Source organism: Thalia democratica, chromosome 9 (genome assembly GCF_965202585.1).
Source record: "Thalia democratica chromosome 9, ktThaDemo2.hap1.1, whole genome shotgun sequence".
NCBI lineage: Eukaryota > Metazoa > Chordata > Thaliacea > Salpida > Salpidae > Thalia > Thalia democratica.
The window spans coordinates 9,170,638-9,194,266 of record NC_139173.1 but is presented as its reverse complement, the minus strand read 5'-3'; the positions used below and the strand labels follow the sequence as shown (position 1 = coordinate 9,194,266).

Below are 23,629 nucleotides of genomic sequence, written 5' to 3'. Positions count from 1 at the left end.
TGAAAATGAAATGAAACCTTACTAAACCTTACAAAATGCTTACTAAACTGAATACAACTATCTTCAAGAATCTGCACCAAATTTGTTTATAAAGTAAAAAAATTAATTTAGCTTTTGATTTAATAATGGTCCTTACTGTTTTAAATTCGTAACTTACGTCTATTAAAAGTACTTTTGATTTGGTATTAAATGTAAAAGAAAATATAGTTCAATATATCAAAAGTGTTTATTATTTTAATCATATAGTTTAATTTTATTATATGTAAACATTTTAAAAAATTATTAATTGGCTATAGTACATTGAAAATTTTCTGTTTTAAATAAAAGTAAAAGTACTTTTAATTTTAAATGTCAAAACTGTTGTAACTTACTAAAACTAGTTTTCGAATAGTGAATACTTAAAATTAAGTAACCACCTTTTGTTTTAAAGTGTTGTGTAAAAGAATTTCATCTATAACCAGCCTATTCATGTATACTAGCAAGTTTTGGTATAATTACAGTGGTGAGTATGTTCTGATAATATTATTAATATCTACAGTTTAGAGTTCAACACTATAGAATACTATTAAACAGTGCCATACTATAAGACAAACCATGTGTGTATTTTGAAAGTTGAGATATCAGCAAAATTTAATCTACTTTCTTTATACAAAAGCTTTAAGTTTATAAACAACATGTAATTTAATTATAGCAGTAATTAGCTTTTTTATTTAATTACTTACAAGTTTTTACACAAAGTTCAAACTGATATACAAACTCAAGTTACTTGTTTTGTCAGAAAGTATGGCACCCATGGTGAAATTTAAACATATCTGTTTAGTTACAACCACAATATATATTTTGGTACTACACTAATAGAGAGTTTGCCTCTGTAGTCTGTTGTCTAGGATGTTCTGTTGTGAAATCTATGCTGTTAAAATTAATTTTGATGTAAATCATCTTTTTTGTAAATGAAATGAGAAAATATATTGTTTAAGTGGAACTTTTTTATGTATTTTTAAAGAAATTTAATTTCTTTGTTTGCAAAACAGTTGTGTATACTTTAGTTCAGTTGCTATACATGCATAAACATGTTTGTATTAACAATAACTCAAACTATAATAGTATAAACTATGTTTTTAGTGCACTGTTATCACTTTTATAGAATTAAGCATTTATTTTATAGATATATCTAACTTTTTTTTCTTACTTTTAAGTGTTTTGTTTGTAACTAGTTGTAAAAATAGTTATAAAGTAGAATATTATACTTAGCAGGGTTGCACCAAAATCAAGAATGTCAGTAAAAACGAAAAGCCAGGAAGGAGTAGATGGTAGCTTTTGAAAAAACAAAGTAAGGAAATTATGCATTTTGCAATTTTTTTGTTATTTTCTAGAAAACTTAAAGAACTGCCAAAGAACTATTGTTTTAACTTGTAATTGAAACCTAACACAATTTCAAGTACTTTGTATTTTTGAATAGGTTATAAATAATAACTTGATTTAGAAAGTACAAACTTATTTTTCAGCTTGATCTGTGGCAACTCTTAGTTTTAAAGTTTTAAAGACTTAGTTTTAAAAAATGTTTTAAGAATGAATAGGAGTTTTATTGTGCTAACGATTCAATAAGAAAACCATATCAAAACACTGATAAGTGTGATGGAATATGCTTTAAAAGTATTTAATATTGTGGCCACTGGTTTTCACATATTCTGTATATGTACTGTATTTAAATTTATAAAACTTTTAAATGCAGCTTAAATTTGATTTAAGAATAGAATTGTTTATAACTTTGTTTTTTTTTTCATAATATGATCTATTCTAAAACTGGATCATGTCAAATTGCTGACTTGAAACAATTAAGTAAGTGGTCATGAGTTCTTAACAAATATAACTTGTAGCTGATTTTTTGGTATCCAAATAGTATGTTTTCTTAAAACTTTAGTAAATTTGTCATTTTGTATTTTTTAGTTTGAAATAGAAAACTCATACTAAGGTTTTATAATGAATGAAAACACAAGATGATAGACACAAAGTTGTTTATAAGTAATGTTTCAAATTTATAAGTTTTGAGCTAGCAGTTATAAATGTTATTTAAAGTGAAAAAAGGCATACTGTTCCCTTACAGATTTAAAATGATTAAGAAAAACTAATGATATTGAAACTTCCATATTAAATCCAAAATGCTTCTGGTTGCTTTTTATGTTTTATAAATAGAGATGTACTACTTATTAACCAATCTTTACTAGTTATACATACTATTTCAAATAAACAGAAACATACTGTTTCTTTACAGATTTGAAGATTGTTAATAACTGTTTTGTTAAATCTATAGAAAATATCTGTTTACACTAAAATTAATTAGTAAATCCAAAATGTTTCTTTAGTGCTTGGTATTTTTTAAGATTAATAAGTGTATTGCTTTTTAAACCTAAGCAAGCAAAATATAAAAAGATTATTTATAAGTTTAATTAAAGTAAAGTGTACACCTCTGCGGTATTTTACAGAACATTTTAAATTTTATTAAAACTACATATGTATAACACATTAGGCTAAGGAATAATGCATTAATTTTTCATGTTGAGCAATGTAAATTTAAAAAAAGTTGTTGTATTGTTATAGTGTAATCAAACTTGGTAAAAAAGATGTAGTTTGTTAGTAATAGAAGCAATTATGTTTAAGTAAATAGTTTAAACCAAAACTTAATTATCAACTATGAACTAGATATTGTTAAAGAGTCTAGAATTACTTTTGATGTTTTTGTTAGTCTATTTTCAGTTCTAATTACAATTTTTAGTTTTTATAATTATTTAGTTAAACTATTAATTTTGATTAATAGTTTATTGACAGTTTTTTAAGTTTTTAACTAATAATTTTGTTTATATTTGCTTTGAGAAATGAATTAGTTGAATTTTGAAAAAATTTCTCAAACAAATTTGTTAAATGTAAAAAGTGTTGTTAATGCAAAAAATAGTATTATAACTCATAGAAACGTCTTCATTTATAAAGTTACTAGTCTTTTTAAGCCAGCTTAAAAAAGCTGGTGTCATTTTTTTAATGAAATTTGAGAATGAATGAACGTCTATGTTTTTTTCCTTGTTTGTATTATAATTTTTTTACAATTCTATAATAAAGTTATTTTTAAGAGATTAAAGTTCAGTAATTTTAAAATTGAAGATATCAAAAAGTTTTTTAGCTATTTTTTAACAAATAAATTACCTTTTTTATCTTTGTGGTATTTGGTAGTAAAGTTATTTGAATTTAGTTAAAACTTGAATACGTATAATTGTTGAAATATTAAAATAATTCAAATTAGTTTGTATTACTTGTACTTTTTTATTTGTTATTTTTAATAAATTGTTTGTTTTCACTGCAACAGCTACAACTGTACTTTTTTTTTGGAATATTAATTATATATTATTCTTATAGGTTTTCAATTCTGGTGGTATACAACTGCGGTGTGATGTTGGACCTGTGAAAAGGAAAGATGAAATTCAGTACCATCTCAAATTTTATATAACTTTCTTGAATTAAATAAATTGTGTTCTGATATAAATGATTTTATGTTCAAAATAAAATTGTAAGCCCCTGGTCTAAAAGTTCAAAAGTTAACTTTTTTTTTGAGCCCCTAAATATTTGTTAACTGCGTAAGTTTGATTAGATCATTCAATAAAATGGTTTCAAAACATTTTAAGTTTTTACTCCAACAACCTTGTTTTTATACTTTTAATGAAAAAAGTTTATAATCTTGGACTGCCGTAGCTGACACCTGCCTCGACACGAATAGAAATGTGCTAATCTGTACCCACTAACCAGACATTTAGTATTATTACTTTTAATAATTTATGGCAACGTGGGAAGTTAAGAGCTACTAATTTTTGAAAATAATCTTTTGTTTAAAATATTCAAAATTAAGTACTTAAAACTCAATGCAAATTTTACAACGATTTTCAACTAAGTCTAAATTTTAGTTGATATTTTTTTCTAGAGTCTAGCTATTTGCACAAAAACCATTAAAAAATTCTAGTATAATGTTATTCAGGTTTTGAAAATTAACTTTATAGTGTACGTTTGTAGTTTCTATCAAATCTGTTTCTACTAAACCTTTGAGAATAGTTGCGTTTACTTTTATGTTTATATAAAGTACCTTATTAGTCTTAATAAAGAATATTATAGGATGTTTTTAAACATTGCTGAGATAAAGTCGAAGTACTCAATAACGTTTTTCAAAAATATTTTAGATTAAATAATACAGTTAAAAAAAGGGAACATTTAGTGTTACTCATAGAATTTATTTCTAACACAAAAGTGATTGTTGGAACTACTGTTAGTGAGAACTAAGTTCAGCTTCTATTGTCAGCATTAAAGTTTATGTTAAGTAGTTAAAGCTTACGTTTCAAACGTTTGATATAATGGTACACAACTTCTTGTTTATGACAAGTTGAAAATTTAATTAGTATAAAGATTTATTATAAACCAAATACATAGTTTAGTGTAGAGTTTAATTCTACTTTAAAAGTTTTAATTGATACCCTTGTACACTACTTGTAAATTGTACAAATAATTGTCATGTAAAATACACAAGAACAATTTATAATCGAAATATATAAAAACTGCTTATAAGACAGATAAGTAAATTCCACTGTACATAGGACTCTACATTAGTAAAGTCCAGGTTACTGCAACCTTTCATAAGTAATGAGCCAAATTCACTAGAAAAAGTTGCTCGCGGAGTATAGAAAAGGTCTTACATCGGCTACAGTTATTTAAAATAGTTGTATTATCACTAACTGGAAAGGACAAGTACCAGTTGTCTTTTAAGAGCCTAAAGGTAAAAACAAACTTTTACGTGAAGTTAAGCTTAATATAAGTAAAAGTTTCGCCAAGATTCAAACTCACTTCGTCTGGGTTTGCAGTCAATCTAAAACTACCAAAAGACTTCTTGTAATGATTACTGGTTTAGGAGTTGTGAACTAAGAAGTATTTATTTATGAAGCTTATTAAAATTAAAAAGAAAATAACCGAAAAGGTTTTAATAATTTGTTCCTAAAAAATTTATGTTTAGTTAAATATAAACCTTTATTTTTGAAGGTTAGCTTTTGACGAACGTGAAATAATTCTTATTGTTTATACTTATGTAAGCTTTAAAACATTTTTTTTATGGTTAAAGTTTTAGTAAATTTAACATAGGAAATTATTCATACTTAGGCAGAAATCTATTTAAAGATCTCCTTTACTTGAAGAATAAACCAACAAAAGTTAATAGCTTTTCATAGTTTTTACTTATAGTTCAGCGAGCTATTACTAATTCCTACACAGGTTTTTTTAGTTTTAGAGTTAGTTGTTATTACAAATTAAAAAACATAGTGTTAAAACAAAATACATACTATAAAAAGAGCATAGAATTTTTATTCCTTAATAGGCTTCAATTTAGTTGGATTTTAAATACTTTTTTAATTTAAAACAAAATGCATATAAAATAAGTTGTAAAATGAATTTTAAGAGAATTTTTAAGAATAAAACAAAGTTCAACTTTAAAAACAGAAAAGGAGTAATATTTTGAATAATAAATGAATGATTATAACTTTTTTTTGACCTATTATTAAATAGATATGCCGAAATGATTTATAGTCCAAATGGAAACTAAATTAATTTGCCAGTATTTTTGTTTTTTTACTTAAAATAAATAGCTTCATATAAATACGAACCATGCTTTTTTACACAACAAGATAAAAAATTTAAAAAGGTTTTTTAAAACATATTTTGTTTCACTTGTTTGCGTTATTTAAAAGTTAGACTTTACAAAAATTAAATGTGTGAGGTTTAAAAACCTTAACTTCTAGAAAATTCTGTAAAGTTTAGGTACAATAGTTAAGCTGCCTTGAGTAAGCTTTTCTAACACAGCGCAAAATTAGATTTTTTTAAATAGTTTTTCAAATCTTATTTTTTGTTAACTTAACTTTTAAAAAAATAACCGCTAGGTGTCGCAAATCCATTACATTGCACCATTTTGGTTTTAGACAAAAACAATTAAAAAACTTTACGGGATTTTTCACCACACGGTGTCGCTGTTCTGGGTTAGCCTAAAACAATTTAAATAAGTTTAAGCAGCAAAAAAGTCCTCTGAATTTGCCGCGGGTTATGAAACCCTAAATTCTCTCAAAATACTATGCCCAATAATGTTGTCTCGAGTTATGAGGTCACCACACCACAAACCACAAACGTTCACTTACGCGCAGGCGAATATAAAAAGACTGTTCTCACTTGTTTAGATGATTAAATGAAGTTAGAATTAGAGTAAACTTAGCATAGATAAAGTTCCAGGTTATGTAGTTATATTTTTTGTTAGATTTATGTTTTAGAAGTGTATGAATGTTAAGTCAAGTGAACAGTAATTTTGTTTAAGTTGTTATATTGCACAAACTTAGTATTATAAAAGTTTTTTTTTTAATTTTCTCTTTTTTTCCTTCCTAAATTTTTAAAATTAAAAAGTAAATATAGATTTAAATAAATTTATTGAATAGTAATACTATTTTTAGTTGCCACATTTTATATATATATTTTTTTAATGTTGATTTTAAATTTTAATAATTTTTTATACCCTTCCCCTTTTTCAAAAAACTAAAAAGAGAAATATTTGAAAAAAACTAGAACAATACTTTAGTTGAGTTTTTATTCTTAGTATTTTTAAATTTAGAAATGGGTATTATTTTGCAATTTTTAAAGTGACCACTGGTTTTTTGAAATTTGTTTCCAGGTTTTAAAAACTTGTTTGAGGCTTTATGAAAATACTTATTTTTGAGTTTAATTTTAGTTAAAAGTTATGTTTAAAGTAAAAATATCATTTTGCAATTATCAGGGTGACCACTGGCTTTTGGCAATTGTCTCCAGGTTTTTAAAACTTCTTTGAGGTTTTATGAAAATATTTATTTTTGGGTCTATTTTTAGTTAAAAGTTATGTTTAAAGTAAAAATATCATTTTGCAATTATCAGGGTGACCACTGGTTTTTTGCAAGTTATCTCCAGGTTTTTAAAACTTCTTCCAGGTTTAATGAAAAAACTTGTTTTGGGTCTATTTTTAGTTAAAAGTTATGTTTAAAGTAAAAACATCATTTTGCAATTATCAGGGTGACCACTGGCTTTTGGCAAATTATCTCCAGGTTTTTAAAACTTATTTGAGGCTTTATGAAAATATTTATTTTTGGGTCTATTTTTAGTTAAAAGTTATGTTTAAAGTAAAAATATCATTTTGCAATTATCAGGGTGACCACTGGTTTTTTGCAAGTTATCTCCAGGTTTTTAAAACTTCTTCCAGGTTTAATGAAAAAACTTGTTTTGGGTCTATTTTTAGTTAAAAGTTATGTTTAAAGTAAAAACATCATTTTGCAATTATCAGGGTGACCACTGACTTTTGGCAAATTATCTCCAGGTTTTTAAAACTTCTTTGAGGCTTTATGAAAATATTTATTTTTGGGTCTATTTTAGTTAAAAGTTATGTTTAAAGTAAAAACATCATTTTGCAATTATCAGGGTGACCACTGGCTTTTGGCAAATTATCTCCAGGTTTTTAAAAATTCTTCCAGGTTTAATGAAAAAAATAGTTTTTGGTATATTTTTAGTTAACGTTTATGTTTAAAGCAGAAGATTAATTAAAAAAGTATAACAACATTGGAAAAATAATGTAAAGCTACTTTAAATCATGTCTTTAATAAAAAATATTGATGATGACGAACAATTTCTATCCATGTGATAAACTTTTTTGTATTATCCAAATTTCACTAGTTACTATGTAAAAATTGTTTAAAATCCAGGTTTTTCAGTGATTTTTGTTCAAATTCTAGATTTTTCTTTCAAAATTTCTCAAACTCAACTTTATTTAAGCTAAATTTAATTTTAGGAATCCAGGATAGTGGCCAACTTTAGTCTATAAATTTGGCAGAATTTTAAATAGTCAAATTTATGTTAAATTGTTGAAAATATTAATTTCATTGTGAACAGCAAATATACTTTTTACTATTACAAATAAATTTCAAAAAAAATGCAAAAATTTATAAGTATTTGTATTTTATTTGTTGATTATTTAACAATGTAATAGTTTAAGTATTTAAGTATAGTGCATAACTTTTTAGCATATGCAATGTAGCAATGATAAACTTATTATGTTACACTATGCATATATAGGATTTAAATTTGCAAAGTGTACCTTAGTCTCCAAATATAATATTACATAGATAATTATTTAATGAAAAATACCAACATCTTAAAAAACTATATCTTAACAGACGTAACTATCTAATTAAAATAAATTCTACAATGGAGTTTTCTCGTTTGCCTACCAACGTTACACCTACAAACTACGATGTCACATTGAAACCTTCATTCGAAACTTTTACTTTTGAAGGACACCAATCAGTTGACTTATATGTAAGTTTTAGTAAAACTTTTATGCTGACAGTAGTTATACTCATTAACCACCAAGTTTAATTTGTAAATGAAAAAAAAAATTTTATGCTTTATTTGTTGTTTTAGGCTTTAAAAGTATGATTAAGAATTTTATAACTTTAATTAAGTAATAAACACCTAAACATACTTTTAGCTATTAACATATAACTATTAATAATAAAACCACGCAAAATTATAGACCATACCGAGAAAAAGTATAATCAAAAACGGATTAAAGACTAAATTTTTTTTTAAACAGGTCAATGAAGCCACGAATGAAATCAAAATGAACAGCAAAGAATTAGAAATCAAAGAGTGCAGCCTTCAACATTCAGGAGCTACTTTCGTTCCAACTCAGGTGAATCTCAACAAAGATGATGAGACTTGCACCCTTGTTTTCGAAGATGTTATTCCTGTGGGTCCTGCAGTCCTCAGCATGAGTTTCAAAGGAATTCACAACGATGAAATGGCCGGGTTCTACCGCACCAAAGTCACAAACAAGGACGGTGTTGAATATTACAACCTTATCACTCAGTTCGAGGCAACCGACGCCAGACGATGCCTTCCTTGCTGGGACGAGCCTGCATTAAAAGCAACTTTTGATGCTACATTAATTGTACCAAAAGACCTCGTCGCCTTGTCAAACATGAATGTCATCAGCGAAGAAGTTCTTGAAGATCAAGTAACAAAGAAGGTCGTCTTCGCAAAGTCAAAGAAGATGTCAACTTACCTGCTGGCTTTTGTAGTAGGAGCATTCGACTACGTTCAAGGCAAGACTAATGACGGCGTCGAAGTCAAAGTTTACACTCCACCAGGAAAATCAAGTCAAGGAAAGTACCCTTTGAAAGTCACTATCAAATCAGTGGAGTACTTTACAGAGTTCTTTTCCTGCCCATACCCAATGAACAAACTCGATTTGATTGCTATCACCGACTTTGCTTGCAGCGCCATGGAAAACTGGGGACTGATCACTTACAGAGAGTCAGCTCTTCTCGTAGACGAAAAAGAATCTTCCGTAGCGCAGAAATGTTGGGTAACAATCGTTGTTTGCCATGAAGTGTCTCACCAGTGGTTTGGCAACCTGGTCACCATGGAATGGTGGACTCACTTGTGGCTCAACGAAGGGTTTGCAACTTTTATGATGTACGATGCAGGACACATTTGTGACCATGACTTAAAAGTTTGGGAGCAGTACGTTAATGATGTCACAATAAAGGCATTAGATGCTGACAGCCTAGAAAACAGTCACGCTATTGAAATTCCAGTCAATCATCCAGGTGAAATTGGGGAAATCTTCGATGCTATTTCTTACCAAAAAGGAAGTAATATCATAGGAATGATTCACTCTTGGATCGGATCAGATAAGTTCAAAGAAGGCATGAAGGCGTATTTTAAAAAGCATGCATACTCCAACACACAAACAGAAGATTTGTGGAAATGTTTTGAAGATGCTAGCGGCAAGCCAGTTGAGCAGGTTATGTCAACTTGGACCAAACAAATGGGATACCCTGTTATTGATGTGTCTATTGCCAGCCAAAACGACAACTCTGTAACACTTAATTTGTCCCAGAAAAAGTTTTCTATTTCCTCATCTGATGAAAGTGACAGTTTGTGGCAAGTGCCAATCACAATATCCACATCAACCTCTGATGAACATCAATCTTTTATCTTTTCATCAAAGTCAGATCAGATCACAGTAGCAGGTGTCGGTGCAAACGACTGGTTTAAAATCAACCCAAGGTTTATTGGCTTCTACAGAGTGAACTACAGCCAAGATATTTTGTCCAAACTAATTACTGTAGTTGAAAAAGGACAACTTGACTGCTTTGATCGTCTCAACATAGTCAGTGACGTCCATGCAATGGCTACAACTGGTCAAACTTCGTTTGCCACATATCTTGAGTTGCTAAAAGTTTTCAAGGGCGAAAAGGAATATCCAGTGTGGAAAGAGATAATCAAAAGCCTTAGCGCAATGACTAAGCTTATGTGGAATGACGACGAAGCTTCAAATAAGTTTTCCCAATTCAAAAAAGATCTCTTCAGTAGCGTCATGGCCCATGTTGGAATGGAAGCTAAACAAGATGAATCTCATTTGGATGCCAGCTTGAGAGCGCTTCTCATCAAAGCTTCAAACGACGACCAAGTCAACCAAAAGTGCACAGAAATCATGAACAACTTCTTTAAGAACTCAACACCAATCAGTCCCGAAATTCGTGCTTCCGTCTACGAAGTTTACACGTCAAAAGGAGGTCTTGAGGCTTTCAACAAGATGGTAGAGCTCCACAAGAAAGTTGATTCCATGGAAGAGAAGAGTGAAATCGAAGCAGCTCTCGGGTGCGTACAGGGTTTGGAATGTCTCAAACTTGTTCAAAAATACATGATGTCAAGCCACGTTCGTGACAACGAAAAATACAAGATCTTGTATGGCATGGCTACAGGATCCAAGCTTGGTAGAGATGAATCTTGGAAATTTGTCAAGGAACATTGGGATGTATTTTACAACAAGTTCAAGGGAAGTCCTCACTTAGGCAAGATCGTTGAAGCTTCTACTCCTAACTTTGCCACCGAAGAAATGCTAAAAGAAGTTAAAGAATTTTTGACTGACAAAGTTAAAAAGACTTGTGAGAGAAAATTCAAGCAATGTGTAGAGCAGATCGGGCTCAAAATTCAGTTGTGGAAGCAAAATGGCCAATCCTTGAAGAATTATTTCAACTAAAATTTAATTATTAGCTTTTATAGGACTTTTTCAATGCATTATTTTATCATACATATGTATGTCGTTTAGAATAAATATATAGAAAAATAAAATTAGTTGTTGCTGTGTTTTAAACTTTTCGGTATCAAATTTTTAAAGTATTAATTTTTCAATAGTTAGTTTTTGAGTTTTAATATATTATAGATAAGCTGTTTACGTAAACAAAGTTTTAAAAACCTCAACAAAGGGACGAAATCAAAAAGTTCAGGGCCACAAACATTGTAATGACTGACAAAATCCATATCTTATTCAATGTTTTTCACACTAGACTCGTGGGTAAATATTAAAATCTTACATAAACTTCGTATAATAACCAAACTAAAAGCTCCAACATACATTAAACTAGTATGATATGTAAGATGTAAGTTTTTTAACATGAAGTTTTGTTAAAAATATTTTTTGTTTAATTAGAAAAGAAAACAAAAATTAAAACTACTTATAATTATTAAAAATACTATCATGGACCAGCGATTTTTAACCTGAGGTAAACTTACTCCTGGGGTTAATTCACTTATGTTAGTGGGTAAATTTTCTTTATTACAATTATGTAAGTTAATGATTATACCAATTTATAAGTTAGCATTTAACTGTAAATGTTTTGAAGTCGAACAAACTCTCTAAATATTACGATTTCTTATATTTTCGAAGCTGAAAGTTCAAAAAATCTAGTTTTTATCTTAAAATTTTACACTATTTTGTAGATTGAGGGTAAATTATGTAATAAAATTTAAAAAAAGTGTAAACCACGTAAAAACCGTTGTTTTGGAATATTTCTGAAAAACAAACTAGTTTTAAATATGTTGACATTTGACAACAAATACTTAAAATGAAATGAAACCTTACTAAACCTTACAAAATGCTTACCAAATTGAATACTTTTTTCAAGAATCTGCACTAAAAATGTTTATAAAGTAAAAAACTTAATTTAGCTTTTGATTAATTGGTTGTCCTTACTGTTTTGAAATTGTAACTTACGTCTTTTACAGGTACTTTTGATTTGGTATTAAATGTAAAAGAAAATATAGTTCAACATTTCAAAAGTGTTTATTATTTTAATCATATAGTTTATTTTTATTAAATGTAAACGTTTCAAAAATTTATTAATTGGCTATAGTGCATTGAAATTTTTCTGTTTTAAAAAAAGAAAAAGTTATTTTTTAATTTAAATGTCAATATTGTTGTAACTTACTAAAACTAGTTTTCGAACAATGAATACTTAAAACTAAATAACCACCTTATGTTTTGAAAGTTTTGTGTAAAATAATTTCCTCTAAAACCAACCCAACATGTATACTTGCAAGTTTTGGTATAATTACAGTGGTGAGTATGTTCTGATGATAGTATTATTAACTACAGTTTAGAGTTCAACACTATAGAATACTATTAAACAGTGCCATACTATAAGACAAACCATGTGTGTATTTTTAAGTTTGAGATATCAGCAAAATTAAATCTACCTTCTTTAAACAAAAGTTAAGACTTTCAGTTCATAATCAACATATAATTTAGTTGTAGCAGTGATTAGCTTTTTTCTTTAATTATTTACAAGTTTTTATACAAAGTTTAAACTGATATACAAACTCATGTTACTTGTTTTGTCAGAAAGTATGGCACCAATGCTGGAATTTCAACATATCTTTTTGGTTACAACCACAATATTTATCAAAGTACAACACATTTTTAGAGAGATTGCGTCTCTAATCTATTGTCTAGGATGTTCTCAGGGTTGCCACTTCACCTGGAAAAACCTGGAATTTTGAACAAATCATAACATAAAAATAATTTTTTCAATGTTTTTGTTATTTTCTAAAAATCTAAAGAACTGCAAAAGAACTATTGTTCTAACTTTTATAAAAAAAGTTTGAAGCCTAACACAATTTCAAGTATTTGGTTTTTGAATAGGTTTTAAATAAGAATTTGATTTAGAAAATACAGAATACATTTTTCAGCTTGATCTGTGGCAACTCTGACTTGGCTTTAAAAAATATTTTAAGAATGAATAGTTTTTATTTTTGAAATAAAAACTCTTGCTTAGGTTTTATAGTGAACACAAGATGATAGACACAAAATTGTTTATGAGTATTGTTTCAAGCTTATAACTATATAAGTTTGCAGCTAGCACTTATAATTTTATTTAAAATGAAGAAAAACATACTGTTCCCTTACAGATTTTAAAATTGTTAAGAAATAAAACCTAATTATATTAAAACTTCCATTTTAAATCCAAAATGCATCTTGTTGCTTTTTATAAATAGAGATGTACTATTTTTTAACTAATCTTCACTAGTTATACATACTATTTCAAATAAACAGAAACATACTGTTACTTTACAGATTTGAAATTGTTAATAACTATTTTGTTAAATCTATTGAAAAAAACTTAAAAACACTAAAATTTAATTAGTAAATCCAAAGTGTTTATTTAGTGCTTGGTATTTTTAAGGTTAAAAAGTGTATTGCTTTTTAAATCAACTGTTTATTTTAAACCTCAGCTAGCAAAATATAAAAATAGTATTTATAAGTTTATTTAAAGTAAAGTAAAATTTATACCTTTGTGGTATTTTACAGAACATTTTAATTTTATTAAAACTACATATGAATAACACATTAGGCCAACATTAGTGCATTTTAATTTCTCATGTTGAGCAAAGTAAATTTTGTAAAAATTGTTTTAGTGTTATAGTGTAGTTAAACTTGGTAAAAAAGAGGTAGCTTGTTAGTAATAGAAGCAATTATGATTAAATTATGTTTTTATCAGTCTATTTTTATTGTAATTACAATTTTTAGTTAAGTTTTATTTAATTAAACTATTAATTTTTGATTAGTAGTTTATTGACTGTTTTTTAAGTTTTTAATAAATACAGGGTTGCCACACACTCAGGGAATTTTCAGACTGTAGAAAATCTCAGGGAAACTCAGGGAATTTTGGCATTTTTCTCTAAATTTCAGGGAAGTTTTTGAAAATCTCAGGGAAATTTTTTTCTAGATCTAGAATGAGGTTTAGTTAATCCAGTTTCAATATTTTGTTCAAAAGTAGTAATTTTTATTATTTAAGTGGTTATTTAGAATTTTTTTAGCCTTGCGGCTAGCTCTTCAATATTCTTAGTATTAACATTGTAGTTTTTTAAAGTTTTAAATTTATATTTACTTAAGTAAAATCAAACTGTTTAGAGAAATGAAAGTTGTTGTTAACTATTCATTGAAAAGTTCTAATAAACTTTTTATTTTTAGTTACTTATATTTTTTTAGCTATTTCTTTAAACTTTCTTTTTGCAGGTTTTTTTACAATAATGTTAAGCTTTTAAGTTTTATTTACTGCATTCAGAACAGTTGCTAGGAAAGAAATACAAGTCATAATGAAGTTATTATGTATGCATTTAAGTGAGTTCTTCATGTGAAATTATTATTATAGTATAATTAAATTTTGTCAATTAAAATGTCAAACAAATTAAACTTTATTCTTTTATGTAGAAAGTTAACTAACAAGTTTACAAAAAGTTGTGCAAAAATTTAGTTTTTAATTTTTAATTGGTTTAAGCCTTTTAAGATTGAGTTTTTGAAAACAGTTTTTTTCATAAATTTAATGCAGAAGCATACACATACAACCTTCCTTTTATTATTAAAGAAGAAAAATGAGAATGAGGTATTAATAATTTGTGTTAGAAGAGAAATTTTTTTTTTAAGGTTTGAAAAATACTCAGGGAAGTTTAAGGTTACTCAGGGAAATTTTTGGTCACTCAGGGAAGATTTTTTGGCACAAAGAGTGGCAACCCTGTAAATAGTTTTTTTCATATTTATTTAGCTTTGAGAAATAAATTAGTTGAATTTCGAAAAAAAAACTGCTCAAACAAATTTGTTAAATGTAAAAAGTGTTGTTATTGCAATAAAATAGTATTATAACTCATACAAACGTCTTTATTTGCATTCAGTTTATTTATAAAGTGACTAGTAAATCATTTGTTGTCATTTGTTTAATGAATTTTGAGTTTTTATCTAAAATTATAAACGTCTATGTTTTTTGCTTTGTTTGTATTATAATTTCTGTTACAAATCTATCATAAAGTTATTTTAAAGAGATTAAAATTCAGTAACTTTAAAATTTAGGCTATCAAAAAGTTTGAAGCTGTATTAGCTATTTTTTAACAAAAAAATTACCACTTGTACCTTTGTGGTAAGCAAAGTTATTTGAATTTAGTTAAAACTTTAATACGTATAATTGTTAAAATATTCAAATAATTCAAATTAGTTTGTTTTACCTAAGCTTGTACTTTTTTATTTGTTATTTTATATGAGTTGTTTGTTTTGACTGCAACAGCTGTATGTAACAGCTACAACTGTACTTTTTTTTTGGAATATTAATTATATATTATTCTTATAGGTTTTCAATTCTGGTGGTATACAACTGCGGTCTGATGTTGTGAAAAGGAAAGAAGAAATTCAGTACCATCTCAAATTTTATATAACTTTCTCGCATTAAATAAATTGTGTTGTGATATAAATTGTTTTATATTCAAAATAAAATTGTAAGCCCCTCGTCTAAAAGTTCAAAAGGCAACTTTTTTTCGAGCCTCTAAATATTTGTTAAGTGCAGAAGTTTGATTATATCCTTTAATAAAATGGTTTTAAAAAGTTGAATTTTTTTTTTTTTTACTCCAACAACCTTGTTTTATACTTAAAATGAAGAAAGTTTATTATCTCCGTACTGCCTGCCTCGACACAGTCAGTAATGTGCTAATCTGTATCCACTTGCCAAACATTTAGTATTATTAATTTTAATAATTTATGGCAACGTGGGAAGTTAAGAGCTATTGGTTTTTGAAAGGAATCCAACATTTAAATTATTCAAAATTGATTTTAATTAGGTACTTAATACTCAATTCAAATTTTACAATGATTTTTAATTAAGTTAAAATTTTAATTGATATACTTTCTAGCTGTTTGCACAAAAACCAGTAAAAAAATCTAGTATAATGTTATTTAGGTTTCGAAAATTAACTTCATTGTACACGTTTTTAGTTTCTATCAAATCTTTTTGTACTCAGTTACTAAACCTTTGAGAATAGTTGCGTTTACTTATATGTTTATATAAAGTACCTTATAAGCTTTAATAAAGAAGATTAAAGGATGTTTTTAAACATTGCTGAGATGATCTTGAATAACATTTTTCAAAAATATTTTAGACTAAATAATACAGTTGAAAAAAAGGAACATTTAGTGTTACTCACACAATTTATTTCTAGTACAAACGTGATTGTTGAAACTACTATTTAGTGAGAACTAAGTTCAGCTTCTATTTTCAGTATTAAAGTTTATGTTAACTAGACAAAGCTTTCGTTTCAAACGTTCGATATAATGGTACACAGTTTCTTGCTTATGACAAGCTTGATTGATAAAGTTTAATGTAGAGCCTATTCTACTTTAAAAGTGTTAAGTTTTAATTTTTATCTTTTTATAAACTACTTATAACTTGTACAAATTATTGTCATGTTAAATACAAAAGCCAAGGATAGAACATTTTATAATAATCCACTGTACATAGGACTCTACATAAGTAAAGTAACAGGTTACGGCAGCCTTTCATAAGTAACGGGCCAAATTCGCTAGAAAAAGTTGCTCGCGGAATATAGAAAAGGCCTTACATGGGCTACAGTTGTTTAAAATAGTTGTATTATCATTATTTTAACTGTACAGGACAAGTACCAGTTGTATTTTAAGAGCCTAAAGGTAAAAACAAACATATACGTGAAGTTAAGCTTAATATAAGGAAAAGTTTTGCCAAGATTCAAACTCACTTCGTTTGGGTTTGCAGTCAATCTAAAACTAACAAAAGACTTCTTGTAATGACTACTGTTTTAGAAAGTGTGTACTTATTTATGAAGCTTATTAATACTAGAGAGAAAACAACCAAAAAGGTTTTAATAACTTATTCATAAAAAGTTTATGCTTAGTTGAATATAAACCTTTGTTTTTGAAGGTTAGCTTTTAATGAACGTGAAATAACTGTAATTTTTTAAACTTGTGTAAGCTTTTAAACATTTTTTTTATGGTTAAAGTTTTAGTAAATTTAACATAAGAAATTATTCATACTCAGACAGAATTTCTATTTAAAGATCTCATTTCCTTGAAGAATAAAGCAATAAAAGTTAACAGCTTTTCATAGTTTTTACTTATTCCTCAGCGAGCTATTACTAATTCCTATACAGGTTTTCTTAATTCTAGAGTTAGTTGTTATTTATACCTTAAAAATATTCTTTTAACCGTGTTAAAACAAGTTCAAACTATAAAAAGCGCATAGAAGTTTATCCATTATTAGGCTTTAATCTAGTTAAATGTTAAATATTTTTAAAAATTACAACAAAAAGCATATAAAATAGGTTTTAAAATTAATTTTAAGAGAATTTTTTAGAATAAAATTAAGTTGAACTATAAAAACAGAAAACGAGTAATATTTTGAATAATAAATGAATGAATATAACTTTTTTTGACCTATTATTACATAGATATGCCGAAATGATTTATAGTCTAAATGTAAACTAAATGAATTTTCCAGTATTTTCATTTTTGTTACTTAATATAAATAACTTCATGTAAATACGAACCATGTTTTTTTACACACAAGGTAAAAAAAAATATCTAATCTTAAGAAATTACTTAAAAAGGCTTTATAATATATGTAGTTACACTTGTTGACTTCACAAAAATTAAATGTGTGAGGTTCAAAAGCTCTAACTTCTAGAAAAATCTTTAAAGTTTAGGTGTAGTCAACCTGCCCCTTTTTTAACGCAGCGCAAAATTAGATTTTTTTAAATAGTTTTTAAAATCTTATAATTTAAATTTAAATTTGAAAAAAATTAACCGCTAGGTGTCGCAAATCCATTAGATTGCACCATTTTGGCTTTAGACAAAAAATATTTTAAAAATTTACGGGATTTTTCACCACACGGTGTCGCTGTTCTGGGTTAGCCTAAAATTTTTTAAATAAGTTAAAGCAAAAAAGTCCTCTGAATTCGCCGTGGGTTATGAAACCCTAAGTTCTCTCATAATACTATGCCCAATAGTTCTGTCTCGAGTTATGAGGTCACCACACCACAAACCACAAACGTTCACTTACGCGCAGGCGAATATAAAAAGACTGTTTTCACTTGTGTAGATGATTAAATAAAGTTAGATTTAGAGTAAACTTAGCATAGATAAAGTTCCAGGTTATGTAGTTATATTTTTTGTTAGATTTATGTTTTAGAAGTGTATGAATGTTAAGTCAAGTGAACAGTAATTTTGTTTAAGTTGTTATATTGCACAAACTTAGTATTATAAAAGTTTTTTTTTTAATTTTCTCTTTTTTTCCTTCCTACATTTTTTAAATTAAAAATTAAATATAGATTTAAATAAATTTATTGAATAGTAATACTATTTTTAGTTGCCACATTTTATATATATATTTTTTTAATGTTGATTTTAAATTTTAATGATTTTTTATACCCTTCCCCTTTTTCAAAAAACTAAAAAGAGAAATATTTGAAAAAAACTAGAACAATACTTTAGTTGAGTTTTTATTCTTAGTATTTTTAAATTTAGAAATGGGTATTATTTTGCAATTTTTAAAGTGACCACTGGTTTTTTGAAATTTGTTTCCAGGTTTTAAAAACTTGTTTGAGGCTTTATGAAAATACTTATTTTTGAGTTTAATTTTAGTTAAAAGTTATGTTTAAAGTAAAAATATCATTTTGCAATTATCAGGGTGACCACTGGCTTTTGGCAAATTATCTCCAGGTTTTTAAAACTTCTTTGAGGCTTTATGAAAATATTTATTTTTGGGTCTATTTTTAGTTAAAAGTTATGTTTAAAGTAAAAATATCATTTTGCAATTATCAGGGTGACCACTGGTTTTTTTGCAAGTTATCTCCAGGTTTTTAAAACTTCTTCCAGGTTTAATGAAAAAACTTGTTTTGGGTCTATTTTTAGTTAAAAGTTATGTTTAAAGTAAAAACATCATTTTGCAATTATCAGGGTGACCACTGGCTTTTGGCAAATTATCTCCAGGTTTTTAAAACTTCTTTGAGGCTTTATGAAAATATTTATTTTTGGGTCTATTTTTAGTTAAAAGTTATGTTTAAAGTAAAAATATCATTTTGCAATTATCAGGGTGACCACTGGTTTTTTGCAAGTTATCTCCAGGTTTTTAAAACTTCTTCCAGGTTTAATGAAAAAACTTGTTTTGGGTCTATTTTTAGTTAAAAGTTATGTTTAAAGTAAAAACATCATTTTGCAATTATCAGGGTGACCACTGGCTTTTGGCAAATTATCTCCAGGTTTTTAAAACTTCTTTGAGGCTTTATGAAAATATTTATTTTTGGGTCTATTTTAGTTAAAAGTTATGTTTAAAGTAAAAACATCATTTTGCAATTATCAGGGTGACCACTGGCTTTTGGCAAATTATCTCCAGGTTTTTAAAACTTCTTCCAGGTTTAATGAAAAAAATAGTTTTTGGTCTATTTTTAGTTAACGTTTATGTTTAAAGCAGAAGATTAATTAAAAAAGTATAACAACATTGGAAAAATAATGTAAAGCTACTTTAAATCATGTCTATAATAAAAAATATTGATGATGACGAACAATTTCTATCCATGTGATAAACTTTTTTGTATTATCCAAATTTCACTAGTTACTATGTAAAAATTGTTTAAAATCCAGGTTTTTCAGTGATTTTTGTTCAAATTCTAGATTTTTCTTTCAAAATTTCTCAAACTCAACTTTATTTAAGCTAAATTTAATTTTAGGAATCCAGAATAGTGGCCAACTTTAGTCTATAAATTTGGCAGAACTTTAAATAGTCAAATTTATGTTAAATTGTTGAAAATATTAATTTAATTGTGAACATTAAATATACTTTTTACTATTACAAATAAAATTTCAGAAAAAAATGCAAAAATTTATAAGTATTTGTATTTTATTTGTTGATTATTTAACAATGTAATAGTTTAAGTATTTAAGTATAGTGCATAACTTTTTAGCATATGCAATGTAGCCTAATTTAGCAATGATAAACTTATTATGTTACACTATGCATATATAGGATTTAAATTTGCAAAGTGTACCTTAGTCTCCAAATATAATATTACATAGATAATTATTTAATGAAAAATACCAACATCTTAAAAAACTATATCTTAACAGACGTAACTATCTAATTAAAATAAATTCTACAATGGAGTTTTCTCGTTTGCCTACCAACGTTACACCTACAAACTACGATGTCACATTGAAACCTTCATTCGAAACTTTTACTTTTGAAGGACACCAATCAGTTGACTTAAATGTAAGTTTTAGTAAAACTTTTATGCTGACAGTAATTATACTCATTAACCACCAAGTTTAATTTGTAAATGAAAAAACATGTTTTTGTATTTTGCTTTATTTGTTGTTTTAGGATTTAAAATTATGGTTAAGAATTTTATAATTTTAATTAAGTAATAAACACCTAAACATACTTTTAGCTATTAACATATAACTATTAATAATAAAACCACGCAACATTATAGACCATACCGATAAAAAGTATAATCAAAAACGGATTAAAGACTAAATTTTTTTTTTAAACAGGTCAATGAAGCCACGAATGAAATCAAAATGAACAGCAAAGAATTAGAAATCAAAGAGTGCAGCCTTCAACATTCAGGAGCTACTTTCGTTCCAACTCAGGTGAATCTCAACAAAGATGATGAGACTTGCACCCTTGTTTTCGAAGATGTTATTCCTGTGGGTCCTGCAGTCCTCAGCATGAGTTTCAAAGGAATTCACAACGATGAAATGGCCGGGTTCTACCGCACCAAAGTCACAAACAAGGACGGTTTTGAATATTACAACCTTATCACTCAGTTCGAGGCAACCGACGCCAGACGATGCCTTCCTTGCTGGGACGAGCCTGCATTAAAAGCAACTTTTGATGCTACATTAATTGTACCAAAAGACCTCGTCGCCTTGTCAAACATGAATGTCATCAGCGAAGAAGTTCTTGAAGATCAAGTAACAAAGAAGGTCGTCTTCGCAAAGTCAAAGAAGATGTCAACTTACCTGCTGGCTTTTGTAGTAGGAGCATTCGACTACGTTCAAGGCAAGACTAATGACGGCGTCGAAGTCAAAGTTTACACTCCACCAGGAAAATCAAGTCAAGGAAAGTACCCTTTGAAAGTCACTATCAAATCAGTGGAGTACTTTACAGAGTTCTTTTCCTGCCCATACCCAATGAACAAACTCGATTTGATTGCTATCACCGACTTTGCTTGCAGCGCCATGGAAAACTGGGGACTGATCACTTACAGAGAGTCAGCTCTTCTCGTAGACGAAAAAGAATCTTCCGTAGCGCAGAAATGTTGGGTAACAATCGTTGTTTGCCATGAAGTGTCTCACCAGTGGTTTGGCAACCTGGTCACCATGGAATGGTGGACTCACTTGTGGCTCAACGAAGGGTTTGCAACTTTTATGATGTACGATGCAGGACACATTTGTGACCATGACTTGAAAGTTTGGGAGCAGTACGTTAATGATGTCACAATAAAGGCATTAGATGCTGACAGCCTAGAAAACAGTCACGCTATTGAAATTCCAGTCAATCATCCAGGTGAAATTGGGGAAATCTTCGATGCTATTTCTTACCAAAAAGGAAGTAACATCATAGGAATGATTCACTCTTGGATCGGATCAGATAAGTTCAAAGAAGGCATGAAGGCGTATTTTAAAAAGTATGCATACTCCAACACACAAACAGAAGATTTGTGGAAATGTTTTGAAGATGCTAGCGGCAAGCCAGTTGAGCAGGTTATGTCAACTTGGACGAAACAAATGGGATACCCTGTTATTGATGTGTCTATTGCCAGCCAAAACGACAACTCTGTAACACTTAATTTGTCCCAGAAAAAGTTTTCTATTTCCTCATCTGATGAAAGTGACAGTTTGTGGCAAGTGCCAATCACAATATCCACATCAACCTCTGATGAACATCAATCTTTTATCTTTTCATCAAAGTCAGATCAGATCACAGTAGCAGGTGTCGGTGCAAACGACTGGTTTAAAATCAACCCAAGGTTTATTGGCTTCTACAGAGTGAACTACAGCCAAGATATTTTGTCCAAACTAATTACTGTAGTTGAAAAAGGACAACTTGACTGCTTTGATCGTCTCAACATAGTCAGTGACGTCCATGCAATGGCTACAACTGGTCAAACTTCGTTTGCCACATATCTTGAGTTGCTAAAAGTTTTCAAGGGCGAAAAGGAATATCCAGTGTGGAAAGAGATAATCAAAAGCCTTAGCGCAATGACTAAGCTTATGTGGAATGACGACGAAGCTTCAAACAAGTTTTCCCAATTCAAAAAAGATCTCTTCAGTAGCGTCATGGCCCATGTTGGAATGGAAGCTAAACAAGATGAATCTCATTTGGATGCCAGCTTGAGAGCGCTTCTCATCAAAGCTTCAAACGACGACCAAGTCAACCAAAAGTGCACAGAAATCATGAACAACTTCTTTAAGAACTCAACACCAATCAGTCCCGAAATTCGTGCTTCCGTCTACGAAGTTTACACGTCAAAAGGAGGTCTTGAGGCTTTCAACAAGATGGTAGAGCTCCACAAGAAAGTTGATTCCATGGAAGAGAAGAGTGAAATCGAAGCAGCTCTCGGGTGCGTACAGGGTTTGGAATGTCTCAAACTTGTTCAAAAATACATGATGTCAAGCCACGTTCGTGACAACGAAAAATACAAGATCTTGTATGGCATGGCAACTGGATCCAAGCTTGGTAGAGATGAGTCTTGGAAGTTTGTCAAGGAACATTGGGATGTCTTTTACAACAAGTTCAAGGGAAGTCCTCACTTAGGCAAGATCGTTGAAGCTTCTACTCCTAACTTTGCCACCGAAGAAATGCTAAAAGAAGTGAAAGAATTTTTGACTGACAAAGTTAAAAAGACTTGTGAGAGAAAATTCAAGCAATGTGTAGAGCAGATCGGGCTCAAAATTCAGTTGTGGAAGCAAAATGGCCAATCCTTGAAGAATTATTTCAACTAAAATTTAATTATTAGCTTTTATAGGACTTTTTCAATGCATTATTTTATCATACATATGTATGTCGTTTAGAATAAATATATAGAAAAATAAAATTAGTTGTTGCTGTGTTTTAAACTTTTCGGTATCAAAGTATTAATTTTTCAATTGTTAGTTTTTGAGTTTTAATATATTATAGATAAGCTGTTTACGTAAACAAAGTTTTAAAAACCTCAACAAAGGGACGAACTCAATAAGTTCAGGGCCACAAACATTGTAATGACTGATAAAATCCATATCTTATTCAATGTTTTTCACACTAGACTCCAGAGTAAATATTAAAATCTTACATAAACTTCGTATAATAACCAAACTAAAAGCTCCAACATACATTAAACTAGTTTGATATGTAAGATGTAAGTT

The 23,629-nt window shown here is 28.3% G+C and overlaps 2 protein-coding genes across 2 annotated transcripts; both read left to right on the top strand.

Annotated features, from left to right (window-relative positions):
- Positions 1 to 8,289: 8,289 nt before the first annotated feature.
- LOC145844775 (puromycin-sensitive aminopeptidase-like) lies at positions 8,290 to 11,134 on the top strand. Its single transcript, XM_082952198.1, has 2 exons — positions 8,290 to 8,400; positions 8,678 to 11,134. Exons 1-2 carry the CDS (start codon positions 8,290 to 8,292, stop codon positions 11,132 to 11,134), a joined length of 2,568 nt encoding a protein of 855 aa, XP_082808324.1.
- Positions 11,135 to 20,378: 9,244 nt separating this feature from the next.
- On the top strand, positions 20,379 to 23,230 carry LOC145844774 (puromycin-sensitive aminopeptidase-like). The gene is made up of 2 exons (XM_082952197.1): positions 20,379 to 20,489; positions 20,774 to 23,230. The coding sequence occupies exons 1-2, from the start codon at positions 20,379 to 20,381 to the stop codon at positions 23,228 to 23,230; spliced, it is 2,568 nt and encodes an 855-aa protein (XP_082808323.1).
- Positions 23,231 to 23,629: the final 399 nt, after the last annotated feature.